The sequence below is a fragment of the Phyllostomus discolor genome, chromosome 13, assembly GCF_004126475.2.
Source record: "Phyllostomus discolor isolate MPI-MPIP mPhyDis1 chromosome 13, mPhyDis1.pri.v3, whole genome shotgun sequence".
Lineage (NCBI taxonomy): Eukaryota > Metazoa > Chordata > Mammalia > Chiroptera > Phyllostomidae > Phyllostomus > Phyllostomus discolor.
The window spans coordinates 87,638-112,852 of NC_040915.2; the positions used below are offsets into that span (position 1 = coordinate 87,638).

General features: G+C 47.1%; 1 protein-coding gene across 1 annotated transcript in view; it reads right to left on the reverse strand.

Annotated features, from left to right (window-relative positions):
• INSR (insulin receptor) overlaps positions 1 to 25,215 on the reverse strand; it is a 162,493-nt gene that overhangs the window by 55,828 nt on the left and 81,450 nt on the right. The window contains 3 exon segments of the mRNA XM_028527452.2: positions 2,429 to 2,573; positions 3,827 to 3,975; positions 9,892 to 10,213. Of these exon segments, the coding sequence (XP_028383253.1) occupies positions 2,429 to 2,573; positions 3,827 to 3,975; positions 9,892 to 10,213 (616 nt within the window).

Here is a 25,215-nt window from a genome sequence, read left to right on the forward strand (position 1 = left end):
GCATCTAGGCCTGTGTTGTACAATTCAGAAACTATTAGCCACCTTTAACTATTGTGCACTTGAAATGTGGAAGTCTCATTCTGAACTGAACTGGAAGTAAAAAAAAAAAAAACAAATTTTGAAGACATAGCATGCAAAAAAGAAGAATGTTAAGGATTTTCTTTGTTATTGCTTATATTGGTTGCAAGTTGAAATGGCATCTTAGATGACACAGGTTAAGTAAAATGCATTACTGAAATTCATTTTATCTATTTCATTTAAAATTTTTAAAATTTGGGTACTGGAACATTTCAAGTCATACATATGACTTGCATTACATTTCTGTTGGACAGCACAGGCCTAATTCTAGGATGCCCAGCTAGGAGATCATTGGAATACTACAGATGGAAGGTCTGAACATCAACAAAAAGGCAGTTTATGGCAGAAAAATCAGCATGAACTGGTCAGTGATTCAAGAAGGTAGTCTAAACAATTCTGTGGAATGGCTACTTGAAATGTATGTACATTCCCTCTTTTCTCTTGCCTACACAGACTGAAAGAGGTAAATATTCACTCTCCCAGACTCCCTTGCAGCTAGAGGCAGCCACATGACCCAGCTCTGGCTGAGATATAGACAGAATCAGTATTGAGGGTGAGAGTGTGGGAGGTTTGAGGTAAGATCCTTTTAAAGAGTCTCAATTGGCATATACCTTTGTCCCTTTCCTCTATTCCTGCTGGTTCTACAGACATAAGGTTGGGCACAAGGCAGTCATCTTGTGACCATGAGGAACACAGAGATGGAAAAATCCTGGGTGCTTTCCTTGATGGAATTTTTGAATGGCCTTCCTCAGACTTCTGGCCCAGGAGTCCAACTCAATCTTCATGAAACATGGCTAGTGTGGATTTCTGTTATTTCACTAACTGAAAGAGGGTTAGTGAGACTTCAAGAGGAGCAAATCCGGGAAATTTGAGGGTGAATTTGCTGAATTTGAGGCTGCTGAGGGTTACCTGGCTGGAGACAGACTTGGTGGTAAGCCACGGCTAAAGGTCTCAGCACTAGAAATCACTAGAGAGATGGCTGAGTCTGGAAGCCCAGGACACCAACTTGCAAAAGGGAGCTGGAAGAGGAATAAGGAAGGAGATCCAGGAGGCCAGCAGAGTATCTTGGGGAGTCAGAACCCTAACAGCCAGAGGAGATGAGATTTCATAGAGGAACAGGTGCAGTCAACACCAATGGGACCAGGACATGAGAAGATCCTGGACACAGCAATTGAAGGGTCCTGGTCAAGCCTGTACTCCAACTCACAGTGAAGTCCAGAGAGCTGGATGCCCCGTTCTATTCTAGCTGGTGCCCCAGGAGGGCACACAGTTAGGTTGTTCGCCCTGCGACTTACAACAGACTATAAGACAGGCATCATTTTCCTTGGCTGGAACTTCAGACATGGTCCTACATACATTCCTTCCTTTCAGGGGGCACCAGGCACATCCTCCTAATAGACATTTTTGGGATTTAAAAACCCCTAAGTTACAGCATGGTGACTGTGGCTAACAATACTGTACTGAATATTGGAACAGGTTTTAAAGCTTCTCATTGCAAGAAAAAGTAATGTTTTTGTTGCTGTGTATGGTGATGGATGTTAATGGGACTAACTGTGGGACCATTTCACAATGTGCACAAATACGGAATCATCATGTCATGCACCTGAAACTAACATAATGTTATATGTCTTGAAGAACAATTTAAAAAAAATGTTATATGTCATTTATATCACAATAGGAAACCCCTAAGTTTTTCTATTTTCCCCTCAGTTTTATTGCAATATAACTGACATCTAACATTAATTAGTTTTATGTGTACGATATAACAATTTCACATATATATTACAAAATTATTATAACACTAAGTTTAGCTAACATCCATCACCTCACACAGTTAAAAATACTTTTTTTCTTATGGTGAGAAGTGTTAATACCCACTCTCTTAGCAACTTTTAAATACACGCTACAGTGTTGCCAACTGCAGTCACCGTGCTACACACAGCACATCCCCAGCACTCACTTCATACCTGGAATTTTGTACCTTTGAACACCTTCATCCACTTTACCCATCCACTCCCCAAACCCCAACCTTGCCTCTGGCAACCACCAATCTGGTTTCTGTATCTATGATCTTGCTGGTTTTATTGGATTCTACATGTAAGTGAGATCATACAGTATTCACCTTTCTCTGATCTGTTTCACTCAGCATAATGCCCTCTAGGTCAATCCATGTTGTCACAAATGGCAGCATTTCATTCTTTTTTTACAAATAATATGCCTGAATAACGTTCCCTGTATGTGTGTGTATACATGCACACACACACACTTTCTTCATTCATCTTGTCTTGACAAAACCCCTAAACTTCCTAGTTACTGCTCAGACCATAGACACAAAACCAGGCCCACATACCCGATTTCCAAGGTATCCCCCCGAATCAGACGTAACTTCCGAAAGAAGGAAAGTGACACAAGAGCATAGGAGCGGCGGATTTTCAGATACCCTGAAATTTCTTCAATGAGGCCAAGGTTGGATTCTAGTTCAGCTGCCAGGTTGTCTACGGAAAGGAGAGCATATCAGTGAGCTTTACACAAATATTTTAATCTTCCCTTAATTCCCCATAGTAAGGAATTAAATCACATGCTGACATGTCCTGCTCAGAATGAATCATAATTAAAAGACAATCCAAAGCCCTTACCATGGGGTCAGCAAGTCCCCCACCTTGTACCCTGCTCCCCCATTCCAGACGTGTGGAGCCCCACACCACCCTCTCGGCACACCAGGTGCGCTCCTGCCTCAGGGCTTTGCCTGCTGCCTCCTCTCCCCAGAACATCACCCTCCCACCCATGTGCTTGGTGTGTTAACACCACCAACTCAAAACACAGCTCCCCTAACCAGAAACTTCTAAAATAGCAACTTCTTACTATGTGTCAGAGGTCTGCAAATTCTAGCCGACTGGCCAAGCCCAGTCTGCTTTCTAAATAAAGTTTTATTGGCACAGAGCACACCCATTTGTTCACATATTCTCTACAAGGGCAGAGTTGAATAATTATGACAGATACCCTCTGGCCTGTGAAGCTAAATATATTTATTATGTGGCCCTTTATAAGAAAAGGTTACCCACCTCCCTCCGTTATCCCACTTTGCTTCCTTTGTAACAGGACCACTACCTGAGTTTATGTCCTAAATTGATTTGCTTTTTTGCAAGACTCATCATGCAAAGACTGCCTGATGTTTTGCAAATGTTTGCTGAAGAAATAAACAGAGAAGTGTGTTTTGGCCTGCAATGGTATTTCTGGACACATGGCCCCTAGCTCTGAAATAGGGCATGTTGCCTGCTTGTTAAAAATGCAAATTCCCACCCTGGCGGGTGTGGCTCAGTTAGTTGGAGCACTGTCCTGTACACTGGAAGGCCGCATATTCAATTCTCAGTCAGGGCACATTCCTAGGTTGCAGGTTCCATCCCTGGTCAGGGAACGTATAGGAAGCAAATGATCAATGTTTTTCTCTCACATCGATGTCGAGAGAGAGAGAGAGCAATGAAAAATCCTTAGGTGAGGATAAAAAATAAAAATGTAAATTCCTGATGTTTCAGCTACCCATGTGGACATTCAGAATCTCAGTGGGGACAGTGAGACCACATGGAGCTGTGAATTTCAGGTTTGGAAGCAAATGGCTGGGTGGCTCCACTGATCAGGGAACTACTCAGGATGGACTTAAAATAACCTAAGAGGTAGAAAGCAAAGTCTAGACCATTTTCCCTCTCTCCTCGGGAACGTGGACCCCAGCAGGCCACCCCCCAGCACTCACTGCCCCCTCGAATGTTGATGATGAGGCTCCCATTGATGACAGTGCAGCCTCGGAGCTCCTGGGCAGACGTCACTGAGTCAATGGTCTTCTCGCCTTCTAGGAGGTGACAGACCTTGGGACAGGGGCCCAGACACGGACTGCACATCAAGCTGAGTAAAAAGTGGAAAGAGAGGAGTCAGGACACACAGATAGCATATTGTACAGGTCCCAAGCAACACGAGACTGCCACCACCAGCCTAAAGCAGGTACTACACCCATAGCACCATTAACATCTGGGGCCTGAGAATGCTCCGTTGTGGGGCTGTCCTGTGCATTCCGTTACGTGTGTTACGCAGCATCCCTGGGCTTCACCCACTGATTCCCAATTCCACACGCCCCCAAAGAATGACCACCAAAAATGTCTCCAGACTTGTCCCCTGGAGGGAGGAGGGCGACCGGCCCCACGTAAAAACCACTGTCTACAACAACAGACTCATCCTGTTTCTCCACAGCAGTGGGTCCTGCAGCACTGCCCATGGTACCAATGCTTCCTCCCCAATATGACAGGGCTTCTGCTGTGCTCCAGACTGATAGGGTTCACACCATGTCCCATAGGGAAAGAATTATCTTCTTCCCTGTGGAAACAGGACTCCCACTACCACACTGAATTGATGGGACTCCCTGGAGTTACCACGGTGATGGAATGATATCGAGCTGATGGGCCTTATATGGGACTCACTTCGCTACTGTGCCAAAGAGGCAGAACTGCTGTAGTCACCCCGGGGTGGTAGAACTTAGGCTGTCACTCTCAGATAGCTTGTCTGTTCTGTGAGGGGTTTGCCATAACCGTGGTTAAAACAGGGCCTCATGTCTGATGAAGGATGACGGGAAGCAGACTTTGGCTTCACCTGCCTGCAGGCTGATGTCCTCAACTCTATAGCTCCCAGGAGTCCTTTGGGAACCCTCCCCAAATGGGGTCTCTGTGTCAATTGGCTGTTGCTGGCACAGCTCTCCTGGGTCCAGGCAAGACACGGGATCCAGGTTGGGCTGGGCACCACTCTCCATCTCAAGGGCTCAGACACACCAAGTCAATGTAGCCAGCATTTTGCTAGAGCTTCCTAGAAGGAGACATTGTCCTCCTTCTGGGGTATCTACAAAAATATTGCTATATTGTTAGCATGGGGCAAGAAGTTGGGGAGAGGTTGCCTGAGAACAAAACCAATGGAGAGAGAAATAAAACCAAGGACAGAAAAGAAAGTGATTGTGTATATCACACACTCCTGGTTACAGCTGTACCTGAAGCCATTCCCTGAACTTTTTGGTTACATGCACCAATAAACTCCTTTAATCTTGCTTCAGTAGTTTGAGTTGGGGTTTGGTTACATACAACCTCAACAATACCAACTGCTAATTTCTCAAAGTCTCAGTTTCCTCATCTGTGAAGTGGAGAGAATGACAATACCTACCCTCGAGACATAGACTATGTGATATATACCGCCCAAAGCACTCGGTACATAGAAAAGAAAATGTATTTGTCATTGCTACGGTGATCGCTTTTTATCAGGGGTATCATTGCCACTGTTATTTCTACACGCCTGTGGAAATCCACATGCCTGTGCATTCCGATTCTTCAGAATGATCTTGAGATGGTGGTAAAATAAAGAACATAGCTGGTCTTTGTCCCAGGTTCTGGCACAGAGCTTCAAAAGCTCTTGGAATTTCCTGAGTGCTAGCAGCACCTGTGTTATGCTAACAAAGTGGCCTGTGGTGGCCCCTACATAACTTTAGGATGGAGCTGGTCACCAGAAAGACCAACTACATGATTGGAGGGTTGGGTCTTTTAGCCACTTGACTTCAAGAGAGAGGAGGGGGCTGGAGATGGAGTTCCATCATGTGGCCAAGAATTCAATGGATCACAACTATGTAATGAAAACCCAGTAAAAACTCAAAGGGCATTTCTGGCTGCTGAACACATCCACATGCTGGGAGGGTGATGACCCTGGTTACGGGAAGGCATGGGAGCTCCGTGGCAGGGACGCTCCCAGACCTCACCCTACGTGCATCCTCAATAACAAAGCTATAATTGTAAGTACATGGTGTACACCTCACACTAAGCTTCCTCGTGCCGAGGCATCCACTTCAGAAGACATCCATCTTGAATAAGCACAATGCCAGTCTTATGACTCAGCTACTAGTAAAACAACCAGATAAGGAATCAAGCTCTTTGTCCATGAAGGTCCCTCGTGCAGAAAGCCGTGGGTCACCTAGATAGCTGACCACTTGGATGGCCCTGCTTCTCTCTTCCTGGACTGGTCTTCCTGATTCCTGCTTTTAGGCTTTAAATTTGACAATAAAGTGAGAACCCAGAGATCAACCAATGAACTCATAGATAAGTGGAACAACAAACTGATCTCTCTCACTCTCTCCTCCCCTTCCTCTTTCTCTAAAATCAATCAATAAATAAAAATTTTTAATAAAAAAGAGAGAACCCAGGAAACTTTAGACACCTCCCTCAGGCCCTATTAAAGGCTGAGCCCCAGGTCCCTCCCCCTCTCCCCCATCCTTTTCTTCCCACTGTCTCCTCTGTGCCCAAGGCCTGGCTCTTGGGCATACCATGTACCCTCCAGAATCTGTGAGTAATAAATCTGTTTGTCAGAGCTCCCTGAGGTTTCTTTCTGAAGTGCATCCAGGGGTCATAATCAGAACCATGAGAGCTAGCCCAGCCATAAGCAGGGGGCCAGGCAGGGGCAGTGCCTACACAGCTTGCTACAAGCGATATGCGAGTACCGGCATTCCTCACTGAGGGGGGCACCACCAGCAGGCTTGGGACCCACACAGCAACATGGCTTTATTTGAGTTCTGTCAGTTGTTCTAACAAATCACTGAACACAAGGGCTTGTGGGAGCCCCCAAATTTATAGCCAGTTGACCAGAAGTGTAGGTAGCCTAAGGACCCCAAAGTGTGGCTGGCATCTGAAGTGAGGGTAGTCTTGTAGAGGACAGAACCTGCAACCTGTGGTGTGACACGAAACCAGGAGGCCAGTGTCATGCGACAGTTCAGTGCACCCTGCTGATGTCAGGGCAGCTGAAGTAAAAGCAGAGTTGTAACCAAATGTTTGGGTCCTTTTGCTAACTCTGCGACTACTGGGTCCTTTTGTTGGCTCTATAGCCATTCACCAAACACTTATGGTGTGGCAGGTGACACTGTAAGCTAGGGATCCAAAAACTACGGCCCATGTGCCACAGCCAGGGGGCCACCTATTGCTGTAAATAATGTCACACACAGCCACAGCCACTAGTCCGAGGGTCATCCATGGCTGTCCCCACACCATCAGGGCAGAGTAGCTGCAGCAGAGACCACACGGCCTTCGGAGCTAAGAACATTTTCTCTCTGGCCCGTTGTCAATGCCTACTCTAAGCCACAGGCACACAAGAGCGAACAAACCTCTGGCTCTCCCTGTGTCCCTGGGACATGACCAACGGGCACGTGTTCTTTTCAGCTTTCCCATCAGGAAGCAGGACCTGTTTCTTCATCCAGTGAATCTGGGCTTGGGCAGATGTACTGTTTTGGCTGATGGGATATTAGCAAATGTGTTGCCAGCACAGAGGCTTGAAAAGTACTTGCACATTGGAGTATGTCCTTCCTCACTATCAGGACAAGAAACCACATGGAGAGAGGCTATCCGATGCCATCGGTCAGGGCTGACCCTGACCATGCCAGACAAACCACCCATCAACCATCGGAAATCATAAATGAGTGCTGGGCTGGTCTGCTCTGTAGGAGGAACTAACTGATGCCCTTGGAAAGTGTATGGTGGAGCTGGGGAACATTGATAAACTGACAATTACAATACTAGCTAATGGTAGATGCCATAAAAAGAGTTAAAACTGGGTAATGTGCCAAAGAGCAACTAGATGGCTAATTCCAACAAGGTGGTCAGACAGGGCAGAAGTGTCAGAGGAAGTGACTTGCAAGCTGTGACTTGGATGACAAGGAGAAGCCAGTCATGCAAAGATCGAGGGGCAGAGCATTCTAGGGGGAGGGAATGGGAAAACCCTGCACCTGCCACACACTGAAAATTCACCCCAAATACAGAGTCCTCCTCATCTCAGTTAAGACCACACCCTGCTTTCCCCAGGTGTCTGGGAACGACCCCATGATTCCACGTGACTTCACGTGATTCCACGTGTGCCCCAAATCTCTGCTCCGAAAACACCAAGAACCATTTCCTGCATTGGCCACAGGAACGGAAAAGCGCATACCTGGTCCTGTTTGATACCAAATCACACCAGAGAATGTACCAGAGCTGACGTCTTGCATAAAATAAACTAAAAGTTTCAAATGGAAAATGTTATTTTTTAATAAACCTTCCAAGTAAAATTGTGCTATAATGAGTCTTAATAAGCATCGCTCACTTTGCCCTCTCTCAGCAAAGGTGATCAGCATCGCTGGACGCGCATCCATTCCCCCAGGCTTGCGTTTCAGGCCCCCACACCACCTGGAGAACATCGAAGGGGGTTGCTCTCCTTCTCAGGTCTGTTATGGGGAATCTTGTATTCAAAGTCAATGTCTTTTAAACAAACATCTTATCATGTGGCAGGAAAAGAAAACTCCAAAAGTTTCTTATGCTCTGTAACTGTAACACTTGCAAAATTTCACACAGGACTGTAGAAGCTGACAAGTCGTAACCAAAGCAACGGCCAGTTACTCAAGGTCGTACACAGACTTATAATCTCCTGTGCTCTGTAGCTTCTGCAAATTCCTCCAGCGTTTTCCCTTTGTCTCCCATATAAGGTAGCTGGACCTAACTTCCGCATTCAGCTTCTGTAACCTTGCTTCCCCACGTAGGTAGGGAGCCCGGGACTATTTAAACCCCGGGAGAGTGAGGATCGGTGCTCAGAGGATTTGGATGTTAACCACCCCCTCTGAGCCCCTGGGGTCATAAAGTTTGTGCTTCCTTATCTTCCCAAGTGTGGGTGGATTTTCCACAACAATCAGAAGATGTTAATAAGAAACAAACAGAAAATGAATCAAAATGAAATAGTCATTTCCCCAACCTTACTGATAAACTAGCCCCCAAAAAGAAAAAAAAAAAGCTCTCTCTGGCATGCAAAGTGATTTATAGTTGCCTATTTTTGGTCAACAAAGCCACAGGACAGGTTTTTGTCAAAAACTAATAAAACACAGTGTACTTGTAGGTTTCACAAACACTCGAAAACAGGTTCGTAAGCACTGAAATGAAGGCTGTCTTCCGCGCCCTCCCCACCCAGGGAAATTAAATTGCCCACCAAAACACTCTCCTTGGCTAGTTCTCAAGTCTGAAGAGGAGGATTTTTTACGTAAGCAGGTCAGCTCAAGGCCCCTTGGCTTGAATCTGTTTCTAATTTGTTTTTGTGGAGGCTTTTTTTCAAACCCACAACACAAAAACCAGGAAACAGATTTTTTTAAACTTGGTCACAGCCCTAAGAAACCAAAATAGCTCATCTAAGAAGCTAACAACATGAACAAAAAGTCTGCAGTGCGTACGCCTTCTGACTCGCAGCAAAGAAAGAAAAGCTGCTCTTTTTCCACCCGAACGGTAGGAAATGGTTTCATGGCGCTTTGCTTCAAAGCACAACAAAGCCCAGGGATGAGTCTCTCCCGTCTTGTGCTGTGGGCTGACCTCAGCATGCTGTCCAGCTCCAGATCAGAAGAAACATAAAAAAACCTGCGCCCGTTTTGGGTGTAACATCCAGGAAGTCCCAATGGTGGAGACGGTCCCATAAATGTGAAGGACACCACAGGAAGCCAAGGACTTCTGTCTGTACGCCTTGTATTCCCAGAGCCCAACCACAGAGCTTTAAAAGTCATGTGCAAGATCCCCAAATACTTACTCTCCGGCTCTTCACAGAGACAGTTTGTCAACTCACTCTGCAAAGGCTGAAACAGGAGGCAGACACAGCATGCAGGAGACCCAAGCCCATCCCAGTCATCACAGCCACAGAGTCTGGCCTGCCACAGCTTTAACAGGGGCACCACCATCACCAACCCCAGGTTCCTTCCCATCTTTGTTGCTCCCACCCCCAGAACCCACACCCAGAACTCACTTGCTGGAATTCATCGTGTAGCCAGAGGGACACTCAGGGATGCACTTGTTATTGTGAATGACATACTGGTGGCAGCCTGGCCTCCTCGAGTTCTTGCATGTGTTGTGCAGGTCCTGGCAGAAGCTGAAGTTCACACAGCGCCAGTCTTGGAAGTGATAGTATGGAGGCGGACAGGTCTCCACACACCTGCCATCCAGGTAGAAGTTGCGGCAGGCCACACACTTGGTGGGGTCGTCGGGCTCGGAGCAGTTGCCCAGGCACTCGCTATGGCAGCAGAGGCCCTCGGCAGTGCAGCCGTGTGACTTACAGACGGTCGGGCAGACTGCAGAGAGGGAGGAAACAGCAGGTCAGCGGCTTGCTTGCCCAGCTCCTGTCTGCACGGACAGCAGTGCTGGATCAGGGAGTGCGAGCCAAGCCAAATAATAACAGCAGCCTCACCTCCACAGCAAGCACCGCTCCTCAGGCACAAAACTGTTAACAAAAGCATGAACTCATTCAAGTCCCCAAGCCAGTGGTGTGCTTTACATGTTTAGCAACTGCTTCAAAGAGGGGGACAGAGCGGGGATAGAGAGAGGGACAAAAAGGGGGACAGAGAGGCTCTGACTTGTGCCGTTGGCCAATTTCCATGGTGTAAACACCCCCAACCTAAAGCGACTGAGCACAGAGCCGGTAAGATACATGGTACTGCAGCATAAACAGAATCTCCACCATAAAGATACAATAGCAGCAAATAACCTCAAAAGCATAAATAAGGTTGTCCCCCCTTATTGTGAGGGATTCATTCCAAGACCACCAGTGGATGCCTGAAATCTTCAATAGTGCCCAATCATACACATACGATGTGTTTTCCTGTGCATACACACTGATGGTAAAGTTTGATTTATTAATCAGGCACAGCAAGAGATTAACAACAGTAACAAATAAAAGAGAAGGATTACGACAATCTATCACAGTTAAGAGTTGTGTGGGTGTGGTTTCATGCAGTAAATCAGGGTCACTTCAGCCTGAGGCCTGTGACACCACAACAGCTGATCTGGTGACGGGGATGCTGCTGAGTGACTACTGAGTAGGGACCCTGTGTGTCCCTGGTGGAGATGCTGAGACACTGAGCAAAGGGACCAGTCCCGTCTTGGGAGGGACTGAAAAGGCCGGCAGGAGATTTCACGCTGTCCAGAACAGTGAACAATATAAGACTTATGAAATGCTTGATTCTGGAATATTCCATAATGTTTTCGGACCCCAGGTCACCGAAAACAGGGAAAGAGAAACCGCGGGTGAAAAGGGACTATGTACAGAAGACTGGAGCAAGGATGTCAGGGTGCAGGGAGTTTTCAGTATTTATTTATTACCTTTGTTTTTAACATAACTTTATTCATTGTAAGCTCATGTTATTTAAATTTGAATAAAAGCTTGTTTAACAACTGGTTCACAAGTTTCCTGAAAACCGAATCATTGGCTTCAGCAAGTCAGGTCCAACACGCATCTGCAGTGCTGGTATAAACAGATGTAAGCCCTGGCTGGCGTAGCTCAGTGGATTGAGCGCGGGCTGGGAACTAAAGTGTCCCAGGTTCGATTCCCAGCCAGGGAACATTCCTGGGTTGCAGGCCATAACCCCCAGCAACCGCACAGTGATGCTTCTCCCTCTCTCTCTCTCTCTCTCCCCCTCCCTCCCCTCTCTAAAAATAAATAAATAAAATCTTAAAAAAAAAAAACAGATGTATTATTGTCTCCGTTTTCTCCATTTTACACATGGGGAAACTGAGGCACACCCTCAGAAGGCTAATAAGTAAATTGCCCAATGGTCACTTATTGCTTCAACAGATGTGCTCGCACTGATCTGGACACTGCAGTCACTGCAGGGCTACAGACCCCACCTGAGGAGTGCCGTCTCATGGAGCAGGCACATGAGTTCCTCAAACACACACACGTGCAACTGGGTACACAGCACACACCGGCTGGAAGTGAGGAGGTGATGTTCCTGCTGCAGCCAGAAGGAGGTAATGGATGGGCAGGAAAGAGAGGGCCCTGTGGATGGCGGCAGAGCGTGGGTTTTGTGGCCGGAGGACATTTCTCATTTCATGCAACATGTCCACGGAAGGCTGAACTCTATTTGTTTTTTTTTAAAGATTTTGTTTGTTTGTTTGTTTGTTTAGAGAGGGGGAGAGGGAGAGAAACACTGATGCAAGAGAGAAACACATGATCACTTGCCCCTTGAACACACCCTGACTACAACCAAACCTGCACCCCAAGCATGTGCCCTGACGGGAATGGAACTGGAGACTCTTCACTTCATGACCACGCCTAACCAACTGAGCCTCACCAACCAGAGCAGAAGGCTGCAGTCTTTCCTGGCTTCCTCTAGCAGCTTCTTACACATCCTCTTCCTCCCCACGTCTCACGACTCATCGCTTCCCAATTACCCCTTGATTTTGGTCCCTTGGCATCTGGCCTGGGCCACAACGGCCAGCCTTCCCTTCCCAGATGGCCATGGGTAGATGGCTTCTCTATGGCTGGACAGACCTCAGCCACAGCAGAGCCCATCCTCAGAGGCGCTTTCTCCACTCGCTCCCACATGGCCTGAAGCATGACCTGGACACTGCAGTGTGTCATTTGCTCCAAATCCTCAGGCTTTTTGATGGCTGCAGCGAACGGCCCAAGTGGACCCCACTAACCAGACACAAGGAACAGAAGTGTCCCCTGAAGCCACTTTCACATATGAGCAGCACAGTCTGACAGAACTTTCTGCAACAGAAATGTCCTCAGTCTGTGCACTGCCTGTCCAACATGAGAGCTACTTCTCCCTTGTAGCTGTCTGTTGACTGTGGTTAATGCAACAAGAAATCTTATTTTTTTAATTGTGGCAAAATACACATGACATAAAATTTGCCATCCTATACATTTTAAGCATTCAGTTCAGTGGCACTCAGCACATTCACATTATCAGGCGACTATCCCCACCGTCTGCCTCCAGGACTTTCTCATCCTCCCAAACTGAAACTCCGCCTCAATCATACACTCACTCCCCACCCTCCTCCCCAGCCTCCCCCTCCCCCCACCATCTCCTCTCTGTTTCTATGGGTCTGACTCCTCCAGGGCCTTCCTGTGAGGGGACTCACACAGCCCTCCTCTGTCTGTGACTGATATATTTCACTGAGTATAATGTCCTCAGGGTCCATCGTGTGTTAAAATTTCCTTCCTTTTAAGGTTGAATAATATTCCGTTGTGCAGATGGACCAGGCTGTGTTTATCCATCTTCTGCTCATGGATGCTTAGGTTGCATCCACTGTTTGGCCATTACAAACAACGCTGCTGTGAGCATGGGTGTGCCAATATTTCTTCACAACTCTGCTTTTGATTCTTTTGTGTATCTGCCCAGAAGCAGAATTGTTGAATCATATGGTGATTCCATTTTTAACTTTTTGAAGAACCACCATGCTGTTTTCCACAGTGGCTGCAGCATTTTACATTCCTGCCAAGAATGTACACAGGTTCCAATTTCTACTGAGAAACCAAAATTTTAATTGTATTTCAATCTTAATTTTTATGGCCACTGGCTCTCGCACTGGAGAGCAGAGGCTTAGAGAATAAAAATAAACTTGCCAAGGCCAAGAAGTGTCATGTGGTCTGGGGCCTGCCAGCCTCTCCGAGGCCTCTCAGCCTCAGGCGACAGCCACTCTGGCCTCTGTCCTGCCCCACCTGTACCTGGGAGCTTGCCTGCGGGTTCTATCTACAGGGAAGTTTCGGGGGCGGGGCTGTGTCTGCACCATTCACTGCACTGGCCCCTCCTTGAACCTGGCTGGAGCTCAGTGGATACCTGTCCACTTAGATACAGAGGAGGCAAAGGAAGGGATTTTGGAAGAGTTCCAAGTTCCCAACTTTGAGCTTATGGCTCAAGAATTATTGCAAGAACTCCCAGCTGCAGGAGCTCCACAAACATCCTTATAAACCACATGCAAAATCTGATGCACCTACGCATAGGTGCCTATTATGATTTTCTCGACAGATCCAGAAAGAATTAAGGAGCAGGATGGGAGTTAACCTACCAATGTCTGTGTAGCTTTTTATAGGGTTCATATACCACCCATAAGCACTTTACTCACTTCTAAACAAAGACCCCAGCGAAGAGGCTCCATTTCACAGAGGCAAGGAAATTGGCTCAGTTGAACTACAGTGGAGCTCAAACTGGAGCCTTGCCGTCTTGGCTCTGAACCTCACGTTTCTGGGTCTACAGGATAGCCAAGTCAACCTCAGAGCCCATGCAGTCCAGGGGGAAGAGTGATTGACTTTAGTGATATAGCACCTGATGTCCCACCAGAACCCCATAAAGGTTTCTTCAAAGAACCAACAGCAGCCTTGGTTTTCCTGACTGTAAAATGGGGATGATAGCAACAGTCCCTTAACTCCTTCTGGTAACTAAATGAGGTGATGTGGGTAAAGCACTGGATTCCTTGACAGACACACTGTAGGTGTGGTATCAGTTAGCTACCATGGGTATTATTGTTACTATTATCATCGTCATTCTTAAGGGTCTGTCTGCAGGGATACAAGCTGAAACCCAAAGGCAGGAAACAATATGAGGCAGATAACAACGCTCAAGGACCCACACAAACCTCACCCCCGGGGAGGGCCCATATAAGGGCAGGAAGGGCCTGTTTCCTGGGCTGGGGCTGCATCTGAGGGTCAGGCCTTAACTTCAGAGCAGGTATCATCAAAGACCTAACAAAAACTTCCTGACACATAACCCTTCCAGACCAGACAATGCTAAGAAAACGATGCAACACCAGCAAACAGGCCAAAGGCTGACCACGGGACTTTTCATATCTCACACTGAAGCCCTGACTAAAAAGCCTATCTGAGAATTATTTCATTCTTCTGCACGGGAGCTGGCAAACTTTTTCTACAGAGGATCACACAGCAAATTTTGGGCCATACAGTCTTCGCTGCAACTCGTCCACTCTGTGGCTGTAGCCTGAATGCAGCCCCACGCCCACTGTGTCCAATAAAACTTTATTTACAGAAGCAGTTGCCAACCCTTTACCCAATGAGATGTACCTGTGGTTGAATTACTGTTTCTATGAGGGCCTTGACTCCAGGAAGCCATATGTCACCTTACAGACAGATCTGCTGTAAGTCATTTCACCCAACAGAAGAGATAACCTCCCACAAAAGGCAGTTTTATTGCCCACAGGATACTAAGCAACCCACATCTAACTCTGCAACCCCATTCCAGTGATCACAAATGCTTTGGCTTTACCACCCTGCCCCTCACTAAAGGGTTTTTTAAAAAATGACAGGTGTTCTTTCCTGCTTTCTGGGGTTTTTGTTTTGTTTTGTTTTGTTTTGCCTAAGTGCTGTTTTTTGTTAAACCTGGATAACGACAGACTAGCTCTGTGTGTCTCTCCCACTCCATTTCCAAGTACTTTATCTTATTCAATAAAATGCCACTCAGGGTGGCCTCCCCTCACCACTACTCCCCCTGCAGCCTGAATTAAGAAAACTGAGTGTTGTGTAAGATGAAAAAACGCTACAACGCAAGCCCTGGCTGGCGTAGCTCAGCGGATTGAGCACGGGCTGCGAACCAAAGTGTAGCAGATTCCATTCCCAGTCAGGGTACATGCCTGGGTTGCAGGCCATGACCCCCAGCAACCACACATTGATGTTTCTCTCTATCTCCCTCCCTTCCCTCTCTAAAAATAAATAAATAAAATCTTTAAAAACAAACAAAAAGAAACAACACTACAACGCAAGACAGGGCTGACTTTGCCCTCCCTGTGTCTCTGGCCCTGCTCCCTGTTCCAGACACCAAATGAGTCCCAGCATCCCAGTCCCAGAGGTCCACCACCCCAGTGCTGTTTCTGACAAACAGGATGGCAGCCTTCTCAGAAAACGCCAAGCAGTCCGGCAGCTGTCAACCCAGGTGCATGCTGTGTGTGCAGAAAAGATGTACTCAGACCTCCCCGGAGATGGAAAGCCCCTTCCCCTCCAAACACACAAGTTCCTTGTCTGTCAGTCCATCCCATCCCCTGCCCCCCTACCCCCAACCTGTTTTGGGTTGCTAGCCCCATTTTCTTCTCAATTTTCCCTAAAGTTTCCAAAAGCTCAGGACTTTCGCTTCCCCTAGGAGACGCAGCCACTACCTTCCTGAAACTTCTACCTCAACTGGTTTTTTCACTACACCTTGCTGAGAAGATTGAAAATTGACTTCCAGATAAATTGGTGGAGAAGGCGGGAGGCTGCTGTGTCAGAACCCTCTAGTTGAACCCTGTGAACTAAGCGCAATGCCCCTCCCATCGACGCTGTCCCTAGAGAGATGATTGAGGGACAGAAAGGCCAACTCATTTAGACAGGCACTGCAAGGCACAAGAGGCAAGAACGACGTGACCCAGTGGTCCTACTTAGAGGACTCAGCCCGCAGACAGGGCAGCACTGTGCACACCGACTCCTGAACAAGGACACTCTTCACCTGATGGGGCATTGGCCAGTCTGGTTTGTAACAGCAAGAGACTAGAAACAGTATAAAGGTCCACAGCAGGAGACTTGTAAGTAAGTCACCGTGGATCGAGGAGGTGGCAGAGTACAAAAGAAGGAGACTATTAGAAAGGAGACTCTGTGCGTCCTGGTGCTGAAGTCACTTCCACGACAGCATTAAGTAAAAAAAAAGCGATTTCAGAGCAACACTCATTGGTGGAAAAAGGAAAGACACATACGTGGTGAGAATACAAAAAAATGTCCTGACTGGTGTGGCTTAGTGGATCAAAAGGTCACTGGTTCAAGTCCCAGTCAGGGCACATGCCTGGGTTGCGACCCAGGTTCCCCAGTGGGGGACACATGAGAGGCAGTCACACATTGATGTTTCTCTCCCTCTCCTTCTCCCTCCCTTCCCCTCTGTCAAAAAATAAAGAAATAAAATTTTAGGAAAAAATGGAACAGCTAGTTTACAAAACAGTTTGGCAGTCTCTTATAGAGCTATGCATATACTTCCTATTCTCACCATGCAATCTTCAGGTTTACACTCATATGGGAATGTTTACAGTGTCTACATTCATATCACCACAAACTGGAAACAACCCAAGTGCCCCTTGCTAGGGGATACACAAATTCTGTACCTCCACAATGAGCACTACAGAGGGAAAAAAGTGGGGGGGGGGGGGGTGATACTCCTGCAACAACATGGGTGAATAACAAGTGCATTATATTGTGTAAGAAGCTGGTCTCAAAAGCTCCCCACCATGGGAGCCCATTTATATGCCATTCTGGAGAGGGCACAACTGTAAGGGCAGTGGACACGTGGTGCTGAATGCAAAGGGGCATGGCAAGATTCCAGGGGTGATGAGACCACCAGGCGGTGGTTACAGGGCTGTGCAGTCAACACTCACAAAACTGACAAAGGAGGCAGCAACATAAAATGGAGTAAAAATAGCCTCTTCAACAAATGGTGTTGGGAGAACTGGACAGCCACGTGCAAAAAAATGAAACTTGAGCACCAACTTACACCATATACAAAAATAAATTCAAAGTTGATAAAAGACTTAAATATAAAACGTGACACCATTAACACTCACAAAACTTAACACCATAAAAGGGGAATTCTGCTGTACAGAAAGCGCACCTTAAAATGGGGGGGCGGGGGGGCAGAGGAAAACACAGATGAGATGTATGTTCCCCAGGGAGGACCACAGAGATGTGCCAAGGACGATCTGTGGGGGCACAATTTGATTTTTATTTTTTATGATTTATGTGTATTACCCTCTTATAACTAACACATATTTTTTAGATTTATTTATTTATTTTTAGAGAGGGAAGGGACGGGGAGAGAGAGAGAGAGAGAGAGAGAGAGAGAGAGAGAGAGAGAGAGAGAGAGAGAGAAACATCAATGTGCGGTTGCTGGGGGGCATGGCCTGCAACCCAGGCATGTGCCCTGGCGGGGAATCAAACCTTCGATGCTTTGGTTCACAGCCCATGCTCAATCCACTGAGCTATGCCAGCCAGGGCTTAAAACTAACACATATTTTAAAATACATTTTCTAAAAGCCTCTGCTAGACAATGAGTAAATGTTATTGATCAATTCTACCCCAAATATTCCAGTAGAGATTGTGTAAGAATAGCTGACAGGCAGTCGTGAGAGCTTTTACGCAGCATTTCTTAAAATGATTTCTGCTTTGTTACAAAATCAACAATCAAGGAAACTAAACTGTGATCCTAGACTGAGACCCAGACCAGGGAAAAACATTATTGATGAGGGACAACAGGAAAAGCAGGAGAGACAAATTCGGAGCCTATAAAAATACAGCCCCTTTTACCCTTTGCCTTTTCAAGTTCAGTTTAGTTTTTCCTAAGCTGCGTGGTAAAAGCAAAACAAAACCAAAAACCAAATCATTATTAACGTTTTCATACCACGACATATGTTAATAACATATAGTTTCATTCTTTTCCAAAGCTGGAGTTTAAAAAAAGACTGAAGAGTTACTATTCCAAAAATTACGGCTTTCCAGAAATTCCCAAATGGAACACTTGAAACAGTTGCCCGTGAGCCTGCAGACCACATGTACCACAGTGCCCCGCGGCTCTCCCTGAAAATGTGAATTTTACAAACTCCTTAAAATAATTTACTTTGTTTCCATTCAAAGATTTTTCCTCCTACGCCAGCCCCGATACTGAGGCCTGAGGTTGGTGCAGTCAGCAACAAGCAACAATTCCCACTGGAATTTAGTAAATGATTTAAAGGCGGGGTGAGGGGCAGGACGGGTGATCGACAGATGCCCTTTCAGCTCTGGATCCCCAGGGGGCAGCGGCAGGAACGCGGGTCCGTGAAGCTGTCCTCCTCCTCCCGCAATGCCACCCCCACAGTGAGCAGTGTTGCAGTCCGCTTGCCCTTTGGAACAGAGTTGCAGAGTTCTTTGCAGAAACAAGGGTGAGCAAGCTAGGGAGGGGGCGGAGACAGGGCTGGAAGCCTCCCCACTAAGGCAGCCTCAGGATTGGTCAGCTCCAGGCGACCTGTGACTAGATTGTGGCTGGGGGGCGGGGACCAGGACCTGAGAGGCCAGTCCCAGGAGCCCGTCGCACACTCCGCTCCGTGGATTCCGGGCCGGGCGGTGGCGGCAGCCGCAGCACCGCCCTCGCGTTCGGCCAATGGACAGGCGTTCTGCCGGGACGCTGCCTGCCCCGGCGCGCGGAACTCCGCTTGCCCAACTGGCGCTGGGTTGTGACAGTTGCTGGGCACTCTGATCCAGACGTCCCGGAGGGCCTCTAGGGAGTGCAGACCCTGCAGGACGGGCCTGCGAAGAACGGCACTTTGGAAAAAGTGAAAGAAAAGGAGAACCCCGATGTGCGGGCCGCTCCAAGCACCACCGGGCGGCTTGGGCTACGCACGCAAAACTGTGACCCAAGGGAGATCGGGTCACCTCCTAGCAGAGCCCCGGAGGCGGCCGACGGGCGCCCTGGCCCCAGGCCTCACTCACGAGGCTCCAAGTGGGGCAGCGGCTCCCAGGGGTGATGTAGCAACATCACCTAGACTAGGGGAGAGGGAGGGTCCACACTCCGGGGACAGTGCACGCTGGTTACCTACCCCCCAGTGTGTCCACCCACCACTCCCCAGAACACCAAGGGCCATACTCACGAATTATATTCTTAAGAAAATTTACAGGAGGCTTTTGGGGGCTGTCCTCCAGCCAATGTTCACCATGCATTTGAACACATCAAACCAGTGTGTGACACGTGTTTTTGCAATTTCAGTAAACAGGGAGCGAACGGCATTATCTCTAACCCCCACACCCCGGCATGAACACACTTTGAAATGTGAACTCTATTTGCAGAATACAACGTTCAACCCATGGCGGTTAATACACTCTTATTAACTCTTATTCAAATAACCATCTGTTACTGATGGGGAAACTGAGGCACAAAATGGCTGTGTTGCTAAAGCCAGATCAGCTAACAAGCAGAAATGCTAAAACTTGAACCCAGGTCTCCCAGGGAGAATGGGACTGGATATGGCATCATGGAGTTAGGCTGTGGGTTTAACTCACCTGTTTCCCACCCTGGCCTACCTGGATCTGGTCCCTTCTAGGCACTGGTATGCAGAAACAGATGGAAATATTGCTCTGCTCTCAGAGGCACAAAAAGATATGCAAGCCTGTAAAGGGGAGGGCTCTGTCTCTCTTATTACTGCATCCCAAAGCCAGGCACACAGTGGGTACACAATAAAGCTCATACAAAAAAAATGGGGGCAGGAGAGGGACAGTCCATGCAAATGCATGAATCACTAGGGTTTCCTTCAGCAGTTCAGAGGCAAAGGGCAAAGTACAGGGGAAGAGATGTGGGAGACCAGGCCAGACAGAAGGGTTAGGGAGCGGAGGGTTTGGGATTGGGCACCACAGGAGGAATGACTGAAAACAATACCACCAGATCCATATTTGGGGCCAATGTGCTGGCTCTCCGGTGGAGGACTGGGGAAAGCAAGGGCACAGGGAGCAAGGAGGAAGAGGCTGGCTTCTGACGCCAGCAGGGAAGTGAGGCCATCAGGACTTATCACTTGGATGACTCCCAAGTTTCCACCTTGGAACTACAGACAGGAAATCAAGGAGCTCAAACTCGGAGAATCTGGGTGTGAGTGTGGAGTCCAGGGTGTTGGGGTTTCCACACACAACTGGCTGTGGCTGTGTTGCTAAGTCACGCCTCCAAACGCCCCAGTCCACTCCTGCAAACTCACTTGCTAAGGTGCATGGGTCTTTGTTTGTTGATTGTGGATATTTCTAAAGTTTTTCCTCATTTGTGTACATAATACACACATTTTAGGCAATTAACTATAGAAATAACTTCTTAATTGTTGTTGAGTTTCAGCCTACTCAGGTTTTCTGCTTCTTGAGCCAATTTAAATTTTACAGGCTATTTAGAAATTAATGAAGGCAGCATGGTTGGACCTGGAGAACATTATGCTGAGTGAAATAGTCCAGTCAGAGAAAGACAAATACCATATGATTTCACTCATAGGTGGAATCTAATGAACAAAATGAACTAACAAGCAAAATAGTGACAGACTCAGAGAGAGCAGGATGACAGCTAAGGTGGGGAAGGTTGGGGGTGAAGAATAGAGCAAAAAGGAAAAAGGACTCATGGACATGGACAACAGGGTGGTGACTGTGGGGAGCAGGGGGCCATAATGGGGATAAATGGTAATGGAAAAATATAAAATAAATTTTTAAAAATTGATGATGGCCCTGGCTGGTGTAGCTCAGTGGACTGAGCGCAGGCCTGCAAAGCAAAGGGTTGCCAGTTGATTTCCAGTCAGGGCACATGCCTGGGTTGCAGGCCAGGTCCCCAGTAGGGGGCACAGGAGAGGCAACCACACACTGATGTTTCTCTCCTCTTTCTCCTTTCCTTCCCCTCTCTCTAAAAATAAATAAAATCTTTTTTAAAAACTGATGATGACACAACAGCACAACTCATGAGATGCTGGCATAGCTGTTCTTGCAAGAGGAAATGATTAAAAAAGATAAGCACTTAAACCAATAAATGAAATTATTTTAATTATTCTCAAATGATTGAATATCAGAGCTGTCTTTACTAATTTTTATGGATTTTAAGTTACATCTCCATTTTCAGTCTTAATTTTATACACAATATTTCTTCTCCCTCCCTTTCCTCCCTTTTTCTTAGTTACCACATACAATAGATTCTTTCTGCTAAAACAGCACAAATAGCACAAACAGCAGAAATAAACTTTCTGAACTGACAGAAAATTTCTGTGTCTGTGCTGTCCAATTTGGTAGCCCCTAGCCGCATGTAGCCACCAAGTGCTAGCAATCTGGGTAATGTGAATGAGAAACTGAATTTTCTTGTGGCTAGTGACTACTTTAGTAGGAACTGCAACTCTCAAAGATCCAGCTCTTGACTTGGTCAGTTCTGTTTGTTTTCTAACTAGTTAGTCCCTGATAATTCATTATTTCCCTCTTCCTGTGTAGATCTGTTCCATTACTCATTGTCTCATTTCTGATGTCTCTGTGCACAATCATTTAAGACTCTCATTTGTCTCTGCATCCACACCACTACATTTGCGGTTTTGAGACCCTCCTTGACCAAAGGTAAGAATTATATTAATTATAAGATAGGTGTTTGTCTTGCATGCTTATTTGATTAAACTTTTAAAAATTAATTTCCAGTTACATTTACTTGCAGACAGAGATTTAGGACCATTGCAACATTTGCTTTTTGGAATATATTCGGATGGGTTTGGGAGATTGGTTTGGGAGTTTTTTCAGATGTAACATGATTAGTTTTTCTAAATATTCCAAGGGCACTTTAAAATGTGTTGTTTGCAAAGAACAAAGTTCCATCACATCTGTTACCACGATCTTTTAAAACCTTGTTATTCAAACTCCTTGTTGCCTAACTGAGGTTTATCTACCTGATCAAGACTGTGTTTGAATCTGCCCCACCCCCTCCCCAGGTTTCTCAACTTTCCTTGTAGCTCCTGCAGTTCGCTCTCTAAAGTCTGGTTCTGTACTAGTTGACCTGCAGTAAGGATTGTCCCTCCACACAATGCAAAACTGCTCTTCTTTTCTCCCTAATAATGCCCTTTGCCCTGATTATCTGCATTGTTTCTCGGTTCGCCCGCAGGTTTGGTGTTCTGTGTCATTTTTGGAATCAAGTATAACCATTTTCTAGTGGGGGAGAGGTAGAGAGCAAGCAGGCAGCCTCCACGGGGCAACTGAACTGCAAGGGAAGTATCCCCGTACACAACCTCAAGGGTGAAAGGTCTGCTCACATGACCAACAGCTGTTCAGTAACAAGTCCATGGTGGTCTTCAATGTGCACAGGTTAGCAGAAGCCATTTTCCTGGAAGCTGCTACACTCACAGAATTCAGGCACAGCAACAGGGAATGGAGAATATTTCAACTTATGAAGGACAAGAGTAAACAGCAGAATGTACCAAATTTTTGCACAAACACCATGAATCAGAAGAGCATGTCAATAAAAATACCCCTATTTCAAATTTCATTGTGACCAATGGCTTATTTCCTTATTGAGTTCATTCCTAAAGCCAGTCTAGCTGATTTATTTTCCACCTAGAAGAGATGAGAAACTCTTAAGTGCCACCTCCAGGTCGGGGGCCCCAGGGCTATTCTTGGGACACTGCCGTGTGTACAACTCAAACATTGCTGTTCTGTTCTGAAAAGAGGGAGTTCCCTGATTTGGGGGAAAAACCGTTTCCTCCCCCTCTTTATTTTCACTAGAGAAAAGAATGCATTCTTCACCAGCTCTTTCACTGGAGCACATAGCCAGGGCCCCGGAACTCCTGACTCCCCTCTCCAGATGCTGCCCCACCCCTGCATGCTCTTGGGAAAGATGCATGAAGGAAAATAAAGCTGTGCCAAAGCTCCCCTATCAGACTGGATGCTGGGTAGCATCTCAGCACCCAAGTAAGTCACTCTGATGGGGAGAAAGCTTATTGCTAAAAAGCCTGTTTTACATACATACTAGTGTAACAGGGTGTAGCCAAGAGGGGGGCCCCAAATAGAGATTTGGAATGGGGCCCAGAACTCAGGATGTCCAGGAAATATTAGGATGTCCTCACCCCCCCACCAGGTATGGGTTGGGGGAAGGGACAAATGGAGCAGGGCCACTGAGAGATGCAACAGCTTTGCAGCTAACCTCTGGTGTGGTCATTTAACATATCTATAACCTTTAACTAGTTCTATAAATATGTTAAATAGCTGTGGCCTGGCTCTGAGCTAGGGGGATGGAAGTAACTTCCCCACCAAGACATAACTGGGGGGGGGCAGGTCCCCCAAGTTACAGCGCCTGCATGGGAGCTTGGAGAAGATTGGCTCCATGACATGGGGCCACACCTGCCCAGACTCATGATGGCAGCCCAGTAAAGCTGGAAAGATATGAGAGTGCTGGCAAGTGGGGCTGCAGAGGAAGACTGGCCGGAGATTTAAACAGAGACGTGGCAGCCATTGAAGAGGGAGAACTGCTTGGTCTTTAGCAGAGTGGGGACTCCTATGGCCCTATGAGAGAGAATCACCATGTGGCTTTAGGAGAGAAACGCCACTCGGCCTTGGCAGAGTGGCAACCCCTCCCCCCCCACTTACAGCCATTGGAGAGAGGACCATGAGGCTGGGGCCCTGGCAGAGAGAACCACGTGGTTTTGCCAGAGTGGAGACTCCTGCAGCCATTGTGCAGAGAAGATCACTCGGCTGTGGCAACAGAAAGGGGAACCATGCGGCTTTGCCAGAGTGGGGACCCCTGCAGCTTTAGAAGGGGGAACCACCACCCGGCTTTAGCAGAGATCCCGGCAACACAGCTGAAGGTGCCGGGAACCAAGGGAGGCCTCCCAGCCAAGACGGATTACTGAGAAGAACCCGGGGCTGCCTGAGCCACGGACTTCTATTTCTTTTCCTGAGATATGGTATCCTACACTGGGCAAAGGAGGGAGGAAGGACTGTGTGTATTTGTGGGTGTTTTAAGAGACTTTGGGGTTTTGATGAAGACATTAGGTCACTACTTTAAGTCTGTATAGCATTAAATAAACATTTCCTTTCCTTTTCACAAATCTCTGGCATTGAGAGATGTCTTTCCTATAAGGCAGCGGACATAACAAACCTCGCGGGTTCTTTTCAGTAACAGTATATCGGCCCAGGCCCCCCATTGTTGCTCTGTAACTCTAGGACCATGATGTCCCCACCCTTGCTCTCTGGCCGATATTTACTCCTGGAAATGCCCTAGCAACCCCTTCGACCTCCTCAGACAGGCTCCCTGACTACCAACTCTTTGATTAATGGAAAGGTTTAGGCAGCAAAATACTTCCTGTTGCCATCACCATCTTCCTCCCAGCACCCTCCGTCGACAGATCTGAGCTCCTGTGCAGAAGCAGCAGCATCCTACACTCCGGACACCAGGTGGTGAAAAGCACAGCCAGTTCTGCAGCCATCAGTTCACCAGCACAAGAACATTTAGTTAGTTACAAATCAAGAACACTTAGCACAAATTGTGCTGATACTCCAAGTAAATTCACAAGGGGTTGTGACTATTGGTTTCCTCAGAAGGTGATTCTGTAAAAGCTGAAGTGTTTCTTTCTTGCATTGAACAGCCACAGAGCCAAATGCGTTCTCTCTGAACCTGCTGTCTGTCTTAATCCCCCAGCTTCCCTCTCCATCTTTGCCATGAGACGCAGCTAACAGATGTAAGGACAGTTGGCCACATCCCAGGACTGAGATAGGGACAGTATGATTGGCTGAGAAATTCTGCACTGTGCACATCTGTTCTCTGGAGGCTCCCCATCAGACCTGGAATACATGGTTCAAATCACCCAGGTGTGGAGG